The 21,705-nt window shown below is 43.9% G+C and overlaps 1 protein-coding gene across 1 annotated transcript in view; it reads right to left on the bottom strand.

Moving 5' to 3' along the window:
* LOC118670571 (vesicle-associated membrane protein 714-like) overlaps positions 1-21,705 on the bottom strand; it is a 50,954-nt gene that overhangs the window by 14,865 nt on the left and 14,384 nt on the right. The window contains exon 5 of the mRNA XM_036337600.1: positions 15,452-15,610. Within this exon, the coding sequence (XP_036193493.1) occupies positions 15,452-15,610 (159 nt within the window). The remainder of the gene's footprint in view (positions 1-15,451; positions 15,611-21,705) is intronic.

The following is a 21,705-nucleotide window of genomic DNA, read 5'->3' as shown; positions in this document are numbered from 1 at the left end:
TAATCAACTGAGCTACCCAGCCTGGATCTTTATTTCTTGCGGAGACTCAGAATTTTTATCTGAGATCATTTTTCATCTACCTGACATACGGTTTTTAGAGTTCCCTTTAGTGCAGTATAATAAAGACAGCCAGCTATCTAATGAAGACTTGAGTTCCCTTCCATAATGTAGAGTTGATTATTGCTAGAGCGAGACTCTCTACATTTCTACATTTCTCAGGTCCCTCACCCCACTCCATGCTGTGCCTCTCTCTAACCTTTGCAGCTACACTAAGCTATAAGATTAATTCTTACCAACAGATTGTGAGTTGAAGTGATGGGTGTCACTTTTGGGCTAAAAACAAATGTGCTTCCTTCATTCCCTGTTTAACCAACTGCCACTTGAAATTTACATTCTGAGGCCCAAAGTCACAAAATGGAAAAGGCTTGGGTTACTGGATTACCATGTGGAAGTCTGCCCAATGAAAACCTATCTCACACTGTTATACAACCAAGAAATAACACTCTATTGAGTTAAAACAATGAAAACCTGAGGTATGGTATCACAGCTAGTGTTTCTCTAACTAGTATTGAAACTGGGAGTAGGCTATGTTATTACAAAACTCTAAAACGTGGCTTAACCATCACATGGTAGACAGTGAAGAAACTGATATTAGAGGCTGGAAAGACAAAGACCTATGTTATGGAGGGTAAAATATTTGCTATAACTATCACCTGTGATAACTTGGAAGGCAGACAAAGTACTTATTGAGTCTGCCACTTTAGAAGAAAAGGTTGGAAAACAGAAGGGAAGTAGTGTGAGTTCTTGTTACTGGCTGCATTTAGCAAGGCAACAATTGGTTGGTTTGCAAGAAGAAATGAAAAGGGATAGAGAGGATGCAGAAATTTGGAACACTGAAAGACTGAATAAGTTGATGGTTTTTTTGGCCCAAGCAATAGGAAATAAGATTGGAAAGGCCTTTTAATGACAAGTGCCTGTTAAGATTCAGCCCTTCCTCAATAACAAAAAAACGCCCAAACCTGTTAAAAAATCAGACAAGAACTTGAATAGACTTTCTGCAAAGAAGATATGTAAATAGCCAATAAGCACATGAAAAAATGCTCAACATCATTAGTCATTAAGGAAGTGCAAATTCAAAATGAGATATCACTTCATACCCAGTATGATGGCTATAACTTTAAAAAATGGAAAAAAAGTTTTGGAGATGATATGGAGAAATTAAAACCCTCCTACATTACTGATGGGATACTTGTCTTTCTCTGACTGGCTTACTTTGCTTAGCATAATACTCTCTAGGTCCTTTATGCCAGTGGTTCTCAACCTTGGCTGCACATTAGAATCACCTGGGAATCTTTTTTTAAAAAAATATATTTTATTGATTTTTTACAGAGAGGAAGGGAGAGGGATAGAGAGTTAGAAACATCCATGAGAGAGAAACGTCCATCAGCTGCCTTCTGCACAACCCCTACTGGGGATGTGCCCGTAACCAAGGTACATGCCCTTGACCAGAATCGAACCTGGGACTCTTCAGTCCACAGGCCGACGCTCTAGCCACTGAGCCAAACTGGTCAGGGCTGGGAATCTTTTTAAAATCCTGATTTCTGGGCCTCATCCTCCGGAAATTCTGTTTCTTTGTTATGGGGTGGGGCCACAACATTAGTAACAAAGAAACAGAATTTCCGAAGGATGAGGCCCAGAAATCAGGATTTTAAAAAGATTCCCAGGTGATTCTAATGTGCAGCCAAGGCTGAGAACCACTGCTCTATGCTGTCTCAAAGGGTTAGAGATCCTTCTTTTTTACAGCTGCATAGTATTCCATGGTGTAAATGTCTTTTTATCCACTCATCTACTGATGGGCACTTGGGCTGTTTCCAGCTCTTAGGTATTGTAAATTGTAAACATAAGGGGAGCATATATTCTTTCTGACTGGTGTTTCAGGATTCTTAGTATATATTCCTAGAAGTAGGATCACTGGGTCAAATGGTAGTTCCATTTTTAATTTTTTGAGGAAAGTCCTTATTGTTTTCCATGGTGGCTGCAGCTGTCTGCATTCCAGGTACATGCAAAAAAATGAAACTAGGAGAAACCAAGATGGCGGCATAGGTAAACACCTGAAATTGCTGCCTCACACAACACTTCAAAAATACAACTAAAAGACAAAACGGACATCATCCAGAACCACAGGAAGGCTGGCTGAGTGTAAAGTCTACAACTAGAAGGAAAGAGAAAAGCACACTGAGGCTCATGGAGGTTTGGAAGTAAAGTGCAGAGGTATGGAGGCACATGCAGAAAGGGCTGGCAACTGAGGACGTGGTTGGCTTTTTCAATCGGGAGGGAGATACAAGCTCCCGACCGCCCTGGACTCCAGTTCTGGGCAAGTCTCTGGAACCAGACTCATACTGGGAGAAACTGGACTGTCTGGCAGTGGGTGGAACTCGAGGGCGGCTTTCTCTCAGAGGTGCTTGCAGTGATTACCGTGGGACACTGAGAAGCAGGGCCTCTTAGGGTAGGACTGAGAAGCAGCTATAGCTGCTTGCTCTGCCCTGTTGATTCCTGGAGACCCCGCCCCACCCAAGCTGTGCACAGAGGCTTTTACATATGAATGGGCTGGCCCTTTGAGATCTAAAATTACCTAACAAACTGCAGCTGGGTCAGAAAAACCCAGAACATCCAAAAGAAGGCCCAAGCCCCCACAGAAGCTGCATTGATTCACAGCTGGGCCTCATTTGGGCACCTTCAAACCCCAAACAAGGAAGGGGAATCTGCAGATCTCTTCGTAGCTCCTGCTGGGTAACCTCAGGCAGAGGCTAAATTAGCACCTCCAAGAGCGAGTGTACCCAGTGGTCAGAGGGGGACCATCCAGATTACAACTCCTCAGATCCATAAGGGACACACTCAAGGGGCAGACTCAGTGAGCACCAAAGCCCCACTGAAGCAAGTCTTGCCCCAGAAGGGTGTCTCCAGCACAGAAGTTCTCCGACTGTAGACACAGCTGATTCTCACAGCCAATTGGCCTGGAGGTCAGTTTCTCATAGTGATACCAACAACAAGCAAGGCTTAACTACAATAAGATTGTGTACACAGCCCACAAAGGGGTGCACCAAGAGTGTCCACCTCAGGTAATTGGGGAGGCTGAGCCACTGGGCTCTATAAGACACCTAGCACACCTAGTCTAGCACACCTAGGGAAGCAGCCAAAATGCAAAGACAAAAAAACAGGTCACAAATGACAGAAATGGAGGAACGCAAACTACTGGATATAGAGTACAAAACCATGGTTATAAGGTTTTTCAAGAATTTTCTAGAAACTGCCGATAAATTTAGTGAGACCTTCAATAAGTCTAGTGAGAACTTCAAGGATATGAAAAAGGACCAACTAGAAATTAAGCATACACTGACTGAAATAAAGAATAATATACAGAGATCCAACAGCAGACAAGAGGATCCCAAGAATCAAGTCAAAGATTTGAAATACAAAGAAGTAAAAAACACCCAACTGGAAAAGCAAAAAGAAAAAGAATCCAAAAATATCAAGATAGTGTAAGGAGCCTCTCAGACAACTTCAAGCGTCCCAACATCCGAATTATGGGGGTGCCAGAAGAAGAGAGAGAGCAAGATATTGAAAACCTATTTGAAGAAATAATGACAGAAAACTTCCCCTACCTGGTGAAAGAAATCGACTTACAAGTCCAGGAAGCGCAGAGAACCCCAAACAAAAGGAACCCAAAGAGGACCACACCAAGACACATCATAATTAAAATGCCAAGAGCAAAAGACAAAGAGAGAATCTTAAAAGCAGCAAGAGAAAGACAGTCAGTTACCTACAAGGGAGTACCCATATGACTGTCAGCTGATGTCTCAACAGAAACCATGCAGGCCAGAAGAGAGTGGCAAGAAATATTCAAAGTGATAAACAGCAAGAACCTACAACCAAGATTACTTTATCCAGCAAAGCTATCATTCAGAGTTGAAGGTCAGATAAAGAGCTCCACAGATAAGGAAAAGCTAAAGGAGTTCATCACCACCAAACCAGTATTATATGAAATGCTGAAAGGTATTCTTTAAGAAGAGGAAGAAGAAAAAGGTAAAGATAAGAATTATGAACAACAAATACATATCTATCAACAAGTGAATGTAAAATTCAAGTGAATAAAAAATGTGATGAACAGAATAAACTGGTGAATATAATAGAATAAGGGGAATAGAAAGGGAGTGGACTGAAAATTCTCAGGAGGAAAGGGGTGTGGGGGTGCAGGAAGAGACTGAACAAAAATAGTACACCTATGGATGAGGACATTATGGTGGCAGTAAGGGCAGAGGGTGGGGTGGGAACTGGGTGGAGGGGAGCTATGGGGGGGGAAAAAGAGGAACAACTGTAATAATCTGAACAATAAAGATTTTAAAAAAATGAAACTAGACCACCAACTTACAGCATACACAAGAATAAACTCAAAATGAATAAAAGACTTAAATGTAAGTCATGAAACCATAAAAATCCTAGAAGAGAGTATAGGTACCAAAGTCTCAGACATCTCTTGATATATTTGCTGATACATCTCCTAAGGCAAGGGAAACAAAGGAGAATATAAACAAATGGGACTACATCAAAATAAAAAGCTTCTGCACAGCAAAAGAAATCAACAAAATGAAATGGGAGCTCACTGTATGGAAGAACATATTTGCCAATGATATATTTGATAAGGGGTTAACTTCCAAAATATGTAAAGAACTTATACAACTTAAAAGGAAGACAAACAATCCGATGAAAAAATTGACCTAAATAGACTTCTCCAAAAAGGACATATACATGGCCAAGAGACATATGAAAAAATACTCTGGGTCACTAATCATCAGAGAGATGCAAATTAAAATGGCAATTAGGGGAGAAACTAAGATGGCGGCATAGATAAACACCGGGAAATTGCTGCTTCCCACAACAATCGATAAATGCATCAAAAACACAAGGTGGACATCATCCAGAACTACAGGAGGGCTGGCTGAGTGTAAATTCTACAACTAGAAGGAAAGAAAAGCACACTGAGAGCCAGAGGAGCTGCGGAGGTGGAGTGCAGAGGTACGGGGGCTCATGCGGAAAGGGTCTGGCACCTGAGGCCGCGGCTGTCTTTTTGAATTCGGAGGGAGACACAAGCTCCCGACGGCTCTGAAATCTGGTTCCGGGAAGTCTCTGGGGACCCAGGACTCATATGGGGAGATACTGGACTGTCTGGCAGCAGGCGAGCTTGAGAGCGGCTTTCCCTCAGAGGTGCTTGGAGCCATTGCCGGGACACTGAGACTCGCGACTCCTTAGGGCAGGGCTGAGGCTCCGCCATAGCTGCTTTCTCCGCCCTTTGATTTCTTGAGACCCCGCCCCGCCCAGGCTGCGGCAGAGGCTTTTGCATATGAATGCCCCGGCCATTTGCAACCTGTAATTACCTAACCGCAGCCGGGCCAGATAGACCCAGAGCTTCCAAGAGAAGGCCCACAGCCCCACAGCGGCTTGCATTGCTACACAGCTGAGCATCATCAGGGCACTTCCAAACTCCAAAAAAAAGGAAGGGGAATCTGCAGTTCTCTTCGTAGTTCCTGCTGTGCAACCTCAGGCAGAGGCTAAATTAGCACCTCCTTAGATCCAAGAGCCACTGTACCCAGTGGTCAGAGGGGAACCATCCAGATCACAACTCCTCAGATCCATAAGGGACACACGCAGGGTGCAGTCTCAGTGAGCACCAAAGCCCCACTGAAGCAAGTCTTGCCCCAGAAGGGTGTCTCCAGCACAGAAGTTCTCCCACTGCAGACACAGCTGATTCTCGCTGCCAATTGCCCTGGAGGTCAATTCCTCCCAGTGATCCTACAACAACCAAGGCATAGCTACAACAAGACTGTGCACAAAGCCCACGAGGGGGTGCACCAAGAGTGTCCACCTCAGGTAACTGGGGAGGCTGAGCCACTGGGCCCTACAGGACACCTAGCACACAAAGCCACTCTATCAACACAGGGAAGCAGCCAAAATGCGGAGACAAAGAAACAGGTCACAAATGGCAGAAATGGAGGAAAGCAAACGACTGGATATAGAGTTCAAGGCCACGTTTATAAGGTTTTTCAAGAATTTTATGGAAACCGCCGATAAATTTAATGAGTCCCTCAATAAGTATAGTGAGACCATGGAGGACATGAAAAAGGACCAACTAGAAATTAAGCATACACTGACTGAAATAAAGAATAATCTACGGAGATCCAACAGCAGACAAGAGGATCCGAAAAATCAAGTCAAAGATTTGAAATACAAAGAAACAAAAAATACCCAACTGAAAAAGAAAAAAGAAAAGAGATTCCAAAAATATGAAGATAGTGTAACGAGCCTCTGGGACAACTTCAAGCGTACCAACATCAGAATTATAGGGGTACCAGAAGAAGAGAGAGGGCAAGATATTGAAAACCTATTTGAAGAAATAATGACAGAAAACTTCCCCCACCTGGTGAAAGAAATAGACTTCCAAGTCCAGGAAGCGCAGAGAACCCCAAACAAAAGGAATCCAGAGAGGACCACACCAAGACACATCATAATTAAAATGCCAAGAGCAAAAGACAAAGAGAGAATCTTAAAAGCAGCAAGAGAAAGACAGTCAGTTACCTACAAGGGAGTACCCATACGACTGTCAGCTGATTTCTCAACAGAAACCATGCAGGCCAGAAGGGAGTGGCAAGAAATATTCAAAGTGATGAATAGCATGAACCTGCAACCAAGATTACTTTATCCAGCAAAGCTATCATTCAGAATAGAAGGTCAGAGAAAGAGCTTCACGGATAAGAAAAAGCTAAAGGAGTTCATCACCACCAAACCAGCATTATATGAAATGCTGAAAGGTATTTTTTAAGAAGAGGAAGAAGAAAAAGGAACTCTTACCATTTGCCACAGCATGGATGGAACTGGAGAGCGGATAAATACCACATGATCTCACTCATTTGTGGAATATAATGAACAACATAAACTGATGAACAAGGACTGATCCAGAGACGGAGAGGCATTGATTGGACTGTCGGGCTTTGGAGGGAGGGTAGGGGAGGGTGGGGGTAAGGGGGAAAGATCAACCAAAGGACTTACATGCAGACATATAGGCCTAACCAATGGACACGGACAACGGGGGGGGGGGGGGTGAGGGCATGAGTGGGGGGGGGGGTGGGGGGTAGAGGGTAATGTGGGGACAAGGACACATATGTAATATCTTAATCAATAAAAATATATTTAAAAAAATAAAATGGCAATTAGGTATCACCTCACACCTGTCAAAATGGCTACCATCAACAAATCAACAAATTAGTTGCTGGTGGGATGTGGAGAAAAGGGAACCATTGAGAACCCCCACACTCTGATGGATAGGACTCCACCAGAGTGCTACAGACCCCCCTATAGAGGATAAGTAGGGTAAGAAGGTGGATAGTACAGAACTTAGATTGAGAAGATGTGCCATACTGAGTCCAAAGAAAGAAGACTCTGTATTGATTCTTAGATTGAGAAGATGTGCCATACTGAGTCCAAAGAAAGAAGACTCTGTTTTGATCTTTATATTAAGAAGATGTGCCATACTGAGTCTAAAGAAATAAGACTCTGTATTGATCTTTTAAAACATATGCTTGCTAGCAGAGAAATTAAGGTTACTCCCAGTCAGACAGAACGTTTTATACAAGAAGTATGTCCATGCTTTTCTGAGGAAGGAAAGGTAAATGTAAAGGCATGGGAGGAGGTAGGCCCAAGGAGTCTTATCCTTAACCCCACTGCAGCCTTTCCACCCCGGGAAAGTGCAGGATTGGCAAGCTCTCCCTGGGGTGATAGATCAGGACTCAGGTAATAGCGGAAAGTGCCAATCCTACTCTTAAAATGGATACAAGAGAGCATTTGGGGTTTTTCTTTTTAATGCCTGCTTTTAAAAAATAAAAAAGGGGGAATTTGCCGGGAGCTGGTCCATCCTTGCTGTTTCAAGGGACCTGGCATATATGGCATACTGTTCTTAATATGTTTGCTCACCTTCTTGGCACTATGTGTTTTAACCAAGGTCACCTCTCTGAGAAAGGTTGTTTCCCCAGGTAGGGATTTTCCCCTGAAGTTAGGGAGGGAATAAAACCCCTTAACTAAGTGCCAGGCGGGTAATTAATCACTTTAACTACAAACAATCATGCTTAAGCTACATAATCTTTACTCCCTGGAACGGAGATAAGAAACGCCCTAACCTTTGGAATAGAGATTGATAGGATTGGAATCAACTGGTATAAATACAGATGTAACAAGACAACAGGAGACAGAACTTAGAAGACAGAACCTAGACACAGAACCTAGAGACAGAAGAACTTCGCTGGAGAGAACATGGCAAAAGATCCTGGACAGAAACTGGCCACAGAACCTAGAGACAGAACCTAGCGAGAGAACATGGCAAAAGATCCTGGACAGAAACTGGCCACAGAACCTAGAGACAGAACCTAGCGAGAGAACATGGCAAAAGATCCTGGACAGAAACTGGCCACAGAACCTAGAGACAGAACCTAGCGAGAGAACCTGGCTGAAGATCCTAGAGACAGAACCTGGCTACAGAACCTGGATAGAACATGGCAAGAGAACCTGACTAGAACCTGGACAGAACCTGGCTGGAGAACCTAGCGAGAGAACATGGACACAGAACCTGGCTGGAGATCCTAACCAGAACTTGGCTGGAGATCCTGGCTAGAGATCCTGGCTAGGCTGCTGATCAACTGAACGCTGTCTCCGTGTCATTCCTTCTTCGCCGACTCCGTCCACACCTTTGGGGACCACTGGACCTGCTGGGGTTGGACCCCAGCACTAAGGGATTGGTTATATTTTTGAAGGGAATATAGGCTAAAAGCTATTTCTTTTGAATAGACATATATTCAAGAAGAATTTTGATTTAAAAGATGACATTGTTTAAGTCCTAGAGAACAGGACAGCTCGATGTAGCAGACAAAGTCTGTGGTAATACCTGGATTCACGTTTTAGGTTCTGTCATGGGGGGACGGGGGGGTCTGTGGGTATGGTACCTAGTATTAAGAAAAGTAGAATTCTTACAACTCAGAGGTAATCTTGTGCTTCTGGCTCTTCATTAGGGGCATTTCACCATTCCTGGGGAGCTTTTCCAACTAACATTGTTTTTTATTTTATTTATTTATTTATTTATTTAAATTCTTTATTTTTCAGATTATTACATTTGTTCCTCTTTTTTCCCCCCATAACTCCCCTCCTCCCAGTTCCCGCCCCACCCTCCGCCCTCACTCCCCACCCACTGTCCTCATCCATATGTGCACGATTTTTGTCCAGTCTCTTCCTGCATCTCCCACACCCCTTTCCCCAAGAATAATCAGTCCATTCCCTTTCTATGTCCCTGATTCTATTATGATCACCAGATTATTTATTCACTTTATTCTTAGATTCTCTTGTTGATAGATGCATATTTGTTGTTCATAATATGTATCTTTACCTTTTTCTTCTTCTTCCTCTTCTTAAAGGATACCTTTAAGAAGCATTTCATATAATCCTGGTTTGGTGGTGATGAACTCCTTTAGCTTTTCCTTATCTGTGAAGCTCTTTATCTGACCTTCAGTTCTGAATGATAGCTTTGCTGGATAAAGTAATCTTGGTTGTAGGTTCTTGGTATTCATCACTTTGAATATTTCTTGCCACTCCCTCCTGGCCTGCAAAGTTTCTGTTGAGAAATCAGCTGACAGTCGTATGGGTATTCCCTTGTAGCTAACTGAGTTTCTTTCTCTTGCTGCTTTTAAGATTCTCTCTTTGTCTTTTGCTCTTGGCATTTTAATTATGATGTGTCTTGGTGTGGTCCTCTTTGGATTCCTTTTGTTTGGGGTTCTCTGCGCTTCCTGGACCTGTAAGTCTATTTCTTTCACCAGGTGGGGGAAGTTTTCTGTCATTATTTATTCAAATAGGTTTTCAATATCTTGCTCTCTCTCTTCTTCTGGCACCCCTATAATTCTGATGTTGGTATGCTTGAAGTTGTCCCAGAGGCTCCTTACACTATCTTCGTATTTTTGGATTCTTTTTTCATTTTGGTTTTCCGGTTGGGTGTTTTTTGCTTCTTCGCATTTCAAATCTTTGACTTGATTCTTGCGCTCCCCTGGTCTGCTGTTGGGTGTCTGTATAATATTCTTTATTTCAGTCAGTGTATGCTTAATTTCTAGTTGGTTCTTTATCACAACATTGAGGGTCTCATTAGATTTTTTGCGGATCTCACTACATTTATCGGCGGTCTCACCAGTCTTTTCGAGGGCCTTACTAAGTTTATCGGTAGCTTCTAGACAGTTCTTGAGAGACCTTAAAAGTGTGGTTTTGAGCTCTATATCTTCCATTTCTGACATTTGAGTCCTGTTTCTTTGTCTCCGCATTTTTTTATCTTTTCTTGGTGAACCCCCTTGTGGTCTTTGTGGGCAGACTTGTTGTAGTTAAGCCTTGATTGTCGGCAATACCAGGGGTGATTTGACCTCCAGGCTAACTGGCTATGAGAGTCAGCTGTGTATGCAGTGGGAGAGCTTCTGTGCTGGAAAGCTCTCTAGGGCGGTGCTAATCTAGCCTTTGCCTGAGGCTATCTGGCAAATGGCTCTGCGAAGGGCTTGGGCGGGGTGGGTCCCTGGGGATCTACAAGGCAGGCGGAACAAGCAGTTATGGCTGCTCTCAGTCCCGTCCGCAGAGGCTCTGCCTCTCAGAGTCCCAGCAACCGCTGCAAACCTCGGAGAGAAAGCTGCCTTCGAGTTCCGACCGAAGCCAGACAGTCCCGCTTCTCCCGTTTGAGTCTGGGTCCCTAAAGACTCGCCCGGATCTGGAGCTCAGAGTCTGAAACTCCCTCCCGATTGAAAACAACAACCTCGCCCACCGCCGCCAGCCCGCTCCGCGCGCGCACTCCGCACCTGAGTATTTCACTTCAGCACTGCGCCTCCTCTGAGTCTGGGTATGATATTCTCTTTCCTCCTAGTTGTAGAATTTCCACTCAGCCAGCCTTCCTGTGGTTCTGGATGATGTCTGTTCTGTCCTTTAGTTATATCTCTGAAGTGGTTGTTCGAGGCAGCAATCTCCGTCATTAACCTATGCCGCCATCTTGGTTTCTGCAACATTGTTTTTTAGAATGCAGCTCAGAGGCCGGCAGCGGCAGGCAGGGAACCTTGGCTTCCTCCATCACTGAAGCAAGCAAGCCTCATGCTAGTTTCAAGCTGCCTGGCTGCCGGCCACCATCTTGGCTGGCAGTTAATTTGCATATTGCCCTGATTAGCCAATGGGAAGGGTAGTGGATGTACACTAATTACCATGTTTCTCTTTTATTAGATAGGATCCTATCTAATAATAGAGAAACATGGTAATTAACCGTACCTCCGACATGCTTCCCATTGGCTAATCAGGGCGATATGCAAATTAACTGCCAACCAAGATGGCGGCCGGCAGCCAGGCATCTGAAGCAAACAGGAAGCTTGCTTGCTCCAGTGACGGAGGAAACCAACGTTTCCCGCCTGCCTTGCTGGCCTCTGAGCTTGCAGTTTGAAACATAATTACAAATATAGAAGCTAAACAAAATCCCAGAAACCTGCTTTCAGCGAGCCGGGATCTCAGCGCTGGAGTTGATACAGTGTTTCGATTATAGAACACAAACAACCCAGATACCTTCTTTCAGTAGCAGAGGCCTCAGAGCTGGAGTCAGAGCTAAAGCTGGCCCAGAATAAAAAAAAAAAAAAAAGGAGCAGTTGGGAGCTTCAGTCACCTGCCAGCCTGAAAACAGCCCTCAGCCCCTCACCCAGACTGGCCAGGCACCCAGTGGGGACCCCCACCCTGAAGGGTGTGTGACCAGCTGCAAACAGCCATCATCCCCTCATCCAGGCTGGCCAGGCACCCCAGTGGGAACCCCCACCCTGATCCAGGACACCCTTCAGGCCAAACCAGCCGGCCCCCACCCGTGCACCAGGCTTCTATCCTATATAGTAAAAGGGTAATATGCCTCCCAGCACCAGGATCAGCAGAGCCGGGAGGCCTCCCGGCACCGGGATCAGCATGACGGGCAGTGCCCAAACCCCCTGATCGCCCTGCGGCTCTGTGTGTGACAGGGGGCAGGGCCACAACCTCCCTATCTGCCCTGGTCTGTTCCTGACAGGGGAAGGCGCCCCAACCCCCTGATCAGCCCTGCTCTGTGCCTGATAGGGGGTAGCTCCCCAACCCCCTGATCGCCCTGTGGCTCTGTGTATGACAGGGTGCGGCGCCCCAACCCCCTGATCGGCCCTGCTCTGTGTGTGACAGGTCCAGCCCTCCCCCGCCCCCCCCCACAGGCCTTCCTCTGTGTGTGACAGGGTAGAGCCATAACCTCCCCATCGGCCCTGCCCTGAGTGTGAGAGTGGCGGCGCCCCAACCCCCTGATCGGCCCTGCTCTGTGCGTGACAGGGGGCAGCGCCCCAACCCCGATTGGCCCTGCTCTGTGCATGACAGGGGGCGGCGTCCCAACTCCCCAATTGGCCCTTCCCGAAGCCTGACCAGGGGCCGCACCTAGGGATTGGGTCTGCCCTCTACTACCCAGGAGCAGTCCTAAGCCAGCAGGTCGTTATCTCCCGAGGGGTCCCAGACTGTGAAAGGGGACAGGCCGGGCTGAGGGACTCCCCCCTCCCCGCCGAGTGCACAAGTTTTTGTGCACCGGGCCTCTAGTATATATCTAAAAGCCTAAGGGACCGGAAAACCGGAAGACCGGCTGGTAGCTATGATGTATACTGACCACCAGGGGGCAGACGCTCAATTCAGAAGCTGCCCCTTGGTGGTCAGTGTGCTCCTACAGCAGGAGCGCCATTCAGCTGACAGGTGCCAGATGTTGGGCTTACGGCTGGCGAGTGCAGCTGATGTGGCTCCAGCCTCTCTTGTGGACACTCCCCCTGTGTGCCTAAGCAGCAGCAGTGGCAGGCACAGTGGGCCGGTAATCAGTGGGAGCAGTGTGGTGCCCAGCCCAGGCTCGGGCTCCTCCCTGGCTACCTGCCATATCGCGCACTACTTCGTGATGTGCAGGACTGACATGGACACTGGGCTGGAGCCCAACGAGCTGGCGGGTAAGGCCGGGCTGCAGTGGCATGGAGGTCCACTGATCTCTGCAGGCCAGACCAAGGGACCCCACTGGTGCACAAATTCGTGTATCAGGCCTCTAGTCATTTATAATTGCAACAAAAATGGTAAGGTATCAAAGAATAAATCTCACCAAAGATATGCATAATGTTTATGGAAAAATTATAAAACTCTATTAAAAGATTTTGAAAGATCCTAGCTGGCATGGCTCAGTGGTTGAGTGTCACCTATGATTCAGGAGGTTATGGTTTAATTCCTGGTCAGAGCACATGCCCGGGTTGCGGGCTGAATCCCCAATGTGGGGCGTGCAGGAGGCAGCCGATCAATGATTCTCTCTCATAATTGATCTTTCTATCTCTCTCTCCCTCTCCCTTCATCTCTGAAATCAATAAAAATATATTTAAAAATATTTTGAAAGAGACCTAGAAAAATGAGGAGACAGCATGTTCAGTGATGGGAAAACAATATGTTAAAGATGTTGATTTTCATTAATCACATTAATGTAATTACAACAGAGACCTCAACGTTTTGTGAGTGTATGTGTGTAACTTGAGATATACATTCTAAAATTCATTGGAAGAGAAAGAAGCAAGCCTTGCCAACACATTTCAAAAGTAAAAAGCAGACAAACTTGCACTATAAGATATTAAGACTTCTTATAAGATATTAAGACATAAAACCACAGTAACTAAAATGGTGAAGTACTGGCCTAAGGATATAGAAATATACCAGTATAGTAGAATGTATAAAAATCAAAAGAATTAAAACTATTTTCTAGCAGAGAATTTTGAACACATGCAAAAGGTGACAGAACAAAGTGGGGTTGGGGTGTGGAGGGATTGAGCAAAACAAACAAAAACCAACTCATGGACATGGACAACAGGATGGTGATTGGGGGTTGGAGGTAGTAGAGGGCAAAGAGGAAATAAAAGGTGATGGAAACAATTAAATTAAAAAATGGTGACAGAACAGTATAATATTCAATATCCAGTTTTAATAATTATCAATTTTGTTTAATTTATACCACATACTCCCCCACTCCTGAACTATTCTGAAGCAAATCTCAGACATTATATAATTTTATTCATAAATATTTTAGTGTGTATCTGTAAATTTTCATTTTTAAAATAATATATATTTTATTAATTTTTTACAGAGAGGAAGGGAGAGGGACAGAGAGTTAGAAACATCCATGAGAGAGAAACATCGATCAGCTGTCTCCTGCACACTCCCTACTGGGGATGTGCCCGCAACCAAGGTACATGCCCTTGACCAGAATCGAACCTGGGACCCTTCAGTCTACAGGCCGACGCTCTATCCACTGAGCCAAACCGGTTAGGGCTAAATTTTCATTTTTATAGTTTTTTGAATCAAAATCCAAATAAGGAGCACATATTGCAATGGTTATACCCTCTGAATCCATTTTTTGGTAAGTTCTCCCTTTTTTTCCCCCCCCTTTCAGTTTATTTGTTGACTAACCTGTGTGTTTCTTAATATAAGAATTTCTTCTGTTGTGAAAATAATCACTTCCTACTTTGTTTTTTAAATTTTGGATTGCTTTAGTGTTATTTACAATAGCCAAGATTTGTTGGCAGCCCAAGTGCCCATCAGTAGATGAGTGGATAAAACAAGCTGTGGTACATTTACATAATGGAATACTACTTAGCTGTCAAAAAGAAGGAAATCTTACTCTTGGCAACAGCATGAACGGGTCTAGACTCTAGAGGGTATTATGCTAAGTGAAATAAGCCAGTCAAAGAAAGATAATTTCCATATGATTTTCACTTATATGTGGAATCTAATAAACAAAAGAAACAAAATAGAAACAGACTCAGATGCAGAAAACAGACTAAAAACTGTTAGAGGGAAGAGAGTTGGGGGTCTAGTAAAAAGTTGAAGAAATTAAGTGAAAAGAAAACCCCTCATAGACAACAGTATGTTGATTACCAGATAAAAAGAGGGGTGGGGGAAGTAGGAGGGGATAAAGGGGACATAAATGGTGATGGAAAGAGACTTGACTTGGGGTGGTAAACACATAACCCATTATACAGATGATGTATTATAGAATTGTACCCCTGAAATCTATATAATTTTATTAACCAGTGTCACCCTAAAAAATTCAATAATTATAAAAAATAAAAGTTTGATTAATTTGAAAAAATTGGATTGTTTTATAATTATTCTTTTAATATTTTAGTTGTATTCCAATAATTTCTTGATAAAGCCATAATATGGTAACATAGGATTATTTCACAGTAACCATGGTATAGTTTTGTGTTAGGCAATTTGCCTCAAGGGGGTTATCCCTATGGTTTAGATTACTGTTTGGATACCAGGACAGGTGTGCATCACTTACAGTTGTGTGGAGATCATTTGTTCTGTCAGTGAAGCTATTCAATCTTTCTTCGCTTTCCAATATTTTATTAATATTTTGGGTCATAATAATTTTTACATCAGTTACTTGACTCCTCAGTGTGGATATCGAGCTGTCACCTTGATTTTTATTGTATTTCATCTATATAGAAGTGAAATATAATGCAAATTTTATTTTCTATAAATAAAATCTAATATGGTATAATATATTGTACATATCCTATCTAATAATAGAGAAACATGGTAATTAACCATAACTTCGCTACCCTTCCCATTGGCTAATCAGTGAGATATGCAAACTAACTGCCAGCCAAGATGGCGGCCGGCAGCCAGGCAGCTGAAGCTAACATGAACATGAGGCTTGCTTACTCCAGTGATGGAGGAAGTCAACGTTCCCCGCCTGCTGCAGCTCAGCTCTGAGCTCCGGATGAAACAATGTTGCAATTATAGAAGCTAAACAAACCCCAGAAACCTGCTTTCAGCCAGCGTGGCCTCAGAGCTTAGAGCAGCCAGTGATGGCAACAGAGTTTCAATTATAGAATCTAAACAAACCCAGGTACCTGCTTTCAGCTGGCAACGGCCTCAGAGCTGGAGCCTGCTCTCAGCTCCAGTGACAGCTATAGAAGGTAAATTAATCCCAGAATAAAAAAAAGAAAAGAAAAAAGGAGAGGCTGTGAGCTTCAGTCACCCACCAGCCTGAAAACAGCCCTCAGCCCCTCACCCAGACTGGCCAGGCACCCCAGTGGGAACCCCCACCCTGAAGGGGGTGTGACCAGCTGCAAACAGCCATCATCACATCATCCAGGCTGGCCAGGCACCCCAGTGGGGACCCCCACTCTGAAGGGGGTGTGACCAGCTGCAAACAGCCATCATCCCCTCATCCAGGCTGGCAGGCACCCAAGTGGGACCCCCACCCTGAAGGGGGTGTGACCAGCTGCAAACAGCCATCATCCCATCATCCAGGCTGGCCCGGCACCCAAGCAGGACCCCCACCCTGATCCGGAATACCCTTCAGGGAAAACCAGCCAGCCCCCACCTGTGCACCAGGCCTCTATCCTATATAGTAAAAGGGTAATATGCAAACTGACCCTAACAGCAGAAGGACTGGGAATGACTGGTCACTATGACACACACTGACCACCAGGGGGCAGACGCTCAATGCAGAAGCTGCCCTCTGGTGGTCAGGGAGGAGCTCTGCTCAGCCACAAGCCAGGCTGATGGCTGCCAGTACAGTGGTGGTGGTGGGAGCCTCTCCTGCCTCCTCAGCAATGCTAAGGATGTCCGACTGCAGTTTAGGCCTGCTCCCCGCTGGCAAGTGGACATCCCCTGAGGGCTGCTGGGCTGCCAGAGGGATGTCTGATTGCCATCTTAGGCCCAATCCCCGGGGGAGCAGGCCTAAGCCAGCAGGTGGTCATCCTCTGAGGGGTCCCAGACTGCGAGAGGGCACAGGCTGGGCTGAGCGACTCCCCAACCCCCCTGAGTACACAAATTTTTGTGCACCGGGCCTCTAGTTAGAATATAAGTGTCAAAGGCATATCTCAATATGGTGGTTACCAGAGGGAAGGGGGAGCGGATTTAAAGGGTAAAGGGAGTCAAATATATAGTGACAGAAGATTTGACTTCGGGTGGTGGGCACACAATGCAATATACAGATGATATATCATAGAATTGTACACTGGAAACCTATATATCTTATTAACCAATTTAACCCTAGTAAGTTTAATTAAAAATAAATAAAATATCTGGAGGAAAAAAGGCAATATCTCACTTGTATTTCAGCATAAGGAATCAACTAAGCCTCAAACTGTCCCACCTAATCTTGCAAAAAAAAAAAAGGGGGGGGGTGTGGGGGCGTGGGAGAGGAATATATAAATGTATTGAATAAGCAGTGGAATTGTTTTTTTAAACTTAAAATTTTTGTTTATCTAGACTTCTGTTTTTTTAAAATATATTTTTATTGATTTCAGAGAATGAGAGAGAGAGGGAGAGAAAAACACCAGTGATGAGAGAGAATCATTGATCGGCTGCCCCCTGCACACCCCCTACTGAAGATTGAGCCCATAAACCGGGCATGTGCCCCGACCAGGAATCGAACCTCAACCTCCTGGTTCATAGGTCGACACTCAACCACTGAGCCATGCTGGCCGGGCTAGACTTCTATTTTTTTAAAGAGCAGTGTTAGGTTCTTAGTAAAACTGAGCAGAAAGTACAGAGTTCCCACATGCCTGATAAGCCTGACACACACAGCCTCACTATCAACATCCCGCACTAGAGTGGTACATTTGTTATAATTGATGACCTTACATTGACACATCATTATCACCCAAACTCCATAGTTTACATGAGGGTTCATTGTTGTACACTCAATAGGTTTGGACAAATGTAAAAAGACACATATTCACCATTACAGTATCCTGCAGAACAATTTCATTGTCCTTACAATCCTCTGTGCTGCACTTATTCATGCTTCTCTTCTCACTAAGCTCTGGCTACAACTGGTCTTTTTACTGTCTCTGTAGTTTTACCTTTTTCGGAATGTCATATAGTTGGAATCACACAGTATGTAGCGTTTTCAGATTGGCTTCTTTTACTTAATAATATGAATTTAAGGTTCCTCCATATCTTCTCATTGCTTGATAGCTCATTTCCTTTAATGCTGAATAACAGTCCATTGTTTGGATGTACTATAGTTTATTTATCCATTTACCTGTGAAAAGATATCTTGGTTGCTTCCATGTTTTGCCAATTATGAATAAAGATGCTATAACATCCATATGCAAATTTTTGTGTGAACAAAAGTTATCAACTCCTTTGGGTAAATACCAAGGAGTATGATTGCTGGATTGTATGGTGAGAGTATGTTTAGTTTTATAAAGAACTGCCAAACTGTCTTCCAAAGTGGCTGTACCATTTTACATTCCCACCAGCAATGAATAAGAGTTATTATTGCTCCACATCCTTGTCAGCCTTTGGTGTATTTTGAATTCTGGTTGTTCTAAAAGGTGTGTAGTGATATTTCAGTGTTGCTTAAATTTGCAATTCCCTAGTGACATATGATGTAGAGCATCTTTTCATATGCTTATTTGCCATCCCTGTATCTTCTTTTATGAGACAACTATTCAGGTCTTTGACCCAATTTTTACTTAGGTTGTTTATATTCATATTGTTGAGTTTTAAAAGTTCTTTCTATATTGTGAACGACAGCCTTTTATCAGATTTGTTTTTTGCAAATATTTTTTTCCTAGTATGTGGCTTGTCTTCTCATTCTCTTGATTTTTTTTAATCCAATCTGACAATCTCTCTCTTTATTTTTTTAAATCCCCAACTAAGGATATGTTGAGAGAGAAACATCAATCAATTGCCTCCTGCACACACCCCAATCAGGGATTGAACCTGCAACTTAGGTATGTGCTCAGACTGAGAATCGAACCCACAACCTTTTGGTGTACAGGACGACACTCCAACAGAGCCACATGACCAGGGCAATCTGTCATTTCATTGGTGTATTTAGACCATTAACTTTTAAAGTGATTAATGATATAGTTGGATTAATATCTACCATATTTGTTACTGTTTTCTATTTATTGTTTTAGTTCTTTGTTCCTATTTTTGTCTTCCACTCTATCCATATTAACAAAAATAATCTCTAAGATATAGTGTTATATTAAAAAAGTGAGCTGCAGCTGCAAAACAATATTAAGTAATAACTCACTGAACATTTAATATGTGCCAGGCACTGTTTTAAGCACTTCATATGTATTAGCTCATTTAATTCTCAAACCACCATATAAAGTAATACTCTAATCATTTTTTAAAAATTGATTTCAGAGAGAGAGAGAGAGAGAGAGAGAGAGAGAGAGAGAGAGAGAGAGAGAGAAACATCAATGATGAGACAGAATCATCGATCGGTTGCCTCCTGGGATCTAGCCCACAACTCAGGCATGTTTCCTGACCAGGAATTGAACCATGATCTCCTAGTTCATAGGGTGAAGCTCAATCACTGAGCCACGCTGGCCAGGCTGATCATCTTTTATTTTCTAAATAAGAAAACTGAGATTGAGAGTGTTTAATAAGTTGTTCAATATTATATAGCTAACGGCAAAATAAGGATTCAGACTAAAGATAACATATTCATAGTCCATTCAATGACATTTGGTATATATGTCATTGTGCCCTCTCGCAGTATGGGACCCCTTGGGGGATGTCCACCTGCTGGCGTAGGCCTGCTCCCTGGGGGATTGGGCCTAAGCTGGCAGTCAGACATCCCTCTGGCAGCCTGGGAGCCCTCAGGGGATGTCCACTTGCCAGAGGGGAGCAGGACTAAGCTGCAGTTTGGCATCTTTAGCGCTGCTGAGGAGGCGGGAGAGGCTCTCGCCACCACTGCTCTGCTGGCAGCCGTCAGCCTGGCTTGTGGCTGAGCAGAGCTCCCCCTATGGGACCGCACTGACCACCAGGGGGCAGCTCCTGCATTGAGCATCTGCCTCCTGGTGGTCAGTGTGTGTCATAGTGACCAGTCATTCCCAGTTGTTCTGCTGTTAGGGTCAATTTGCATATTACCCTTTTATTATATAGGATATACCAAAACTCTTTTTTTCACTGTGTGCATTTTGTTGATTATAGTATAAGAAATTCAACAGCCCTAGCCGGCTTGGCTCAGTGGATAGAGCATCGGCCTGCGGACTGAAGGGTCGCAAGTTTGATCCCGGTCAAGGACATATGCCTGGGTTGCGGGCTCAATCCCCAGTGTGGGGCATGCAGGAGGCAGCCAATCAATGATTCTCTCTCATCATTGATGTTTCTATCTCTCTCTCCCTTCTGCTCTGAAATCAATAAAAATATTAAAAAAAAAGAAATTCAACAACTTTTACAATTTTCTACAGACTTAAAGCTTACCAGGTTGGCTTATAAATGTTAAACAGAAAATTCTTTGATGTCAGATGTATTTGCTTAAAATGTGCATATTTTCACATAGTAACTAGTTTTCAGGGAGCTATGTTAATGTATTTTGGCTGTCTTGAATATGCAGAATTCTTCATAAGATGCATTTAATATAAAAGCTTTTAGTTATTTTGTCAGACATTGTGGCCGACACACCCTATGGTGATCCCCAGTGAGTTATATCCTTGTAAACCCCCTTCACCTTGATTGTGATTTGCTTCTAACTAACAGATGCAAAGGTGACAGAATGTTAGCACCATGGTTATGTTACACTAGAGGCCGGTGCACAAAATCGTGCAGGGGGTGGGTCCCCTCCGCCCAGCCTGAACCCTCTCCAATCCAGGACATCCTTCTCACATCCTGGACTACTGGCTCCTAATCACTCACCTGCCTACCTGCCTGGTCACACCTAACTGCCCCCCCTTGTCGGCCTGATCACCTCTCACTGCCTCTGTTGCTGGCCTGACAGCCCCTAACTGCCCCCTGCTGCCAGCCAGGTTGCCCCCAACTGCCCCCCCCCGCTGGCCTGGTTGCCCCTCACAGCCACCCCCCCTCCCCCCCACCAGCCTGGTTGCCCCACGTAGCCTGCTGTTCAGTCATTTGGTCGTCCCTCACTAACCCTGCTGCAGTCCTGGTTGCCCCACACAGACTGCTTGTTCAGTCGTTTGGTCATCACTCACTAACCCCCCTGCCAGCCTGGTCACAGGCAGCCATCTTGTGAGGGCATGATGGTTAATTTGCATATTACCTCTTTATTATATAGGATTATATAATATTTAGCAGATTGGAGTGAGAGGGATTCCTTTGTTGGCCTTGAAGAAGTGAGCAGCCATGTTGAGGACATTCCATACACAGCTGGGTTCTTTTTAAATTTGAGTTTTAGGGATTACTTTTCTAAATAAACATTTTTATAATGATAAAATATATATAACATAAAATTTGCAATTTTGACAGTTTTTAACTGTTATAGTTCAGTATTATTAAGTATATCTACACTGTTTTGCAACTATCACCACCATGTATCTCCAGAAATTTTTCAACTTCTCAAATTGGAAGTCTGTATGCATTAAATAATAACTCCTCTTCCTCCCCTCCTTCCAGGCTCTGGCAACCACCATTCTGCTTGATGTCTGCATAAATCTTACTATTCTAGGTACCTCATATAAGTGGAATCACATAATATTTGTCCTCTTGTGACTGCCTTATTTCACTTAGTTGGAACTATTAGTTAAATATTTAAGTTAATAGTATTTTAAAATTAGGTAAAATATATACATGGTTCCAAAGTCAAATTTGTAA

This window comes from Myotis myotis, unplaced genomic scaffold (assembly GCF_014108235.1).
Source record: "Myotis myotis isolate mMyoMyo1 unplaced genomic scaffold, mMyoMyo1.p scaffold_m19_p_1, whole genome shotgun sequence".
Classification (NCBI taxonomy): Eukaryota; Metazoa; Chordata; class Mammalia; order Chiroptera; family Vespertilionidae; genus Myotis; species Myotis myotis.
The sequence above is the reverse complement of the archived record's forward strand: the minus strand, read 5'-3'. Positions and strand labels throughout refer to the sequence as shown.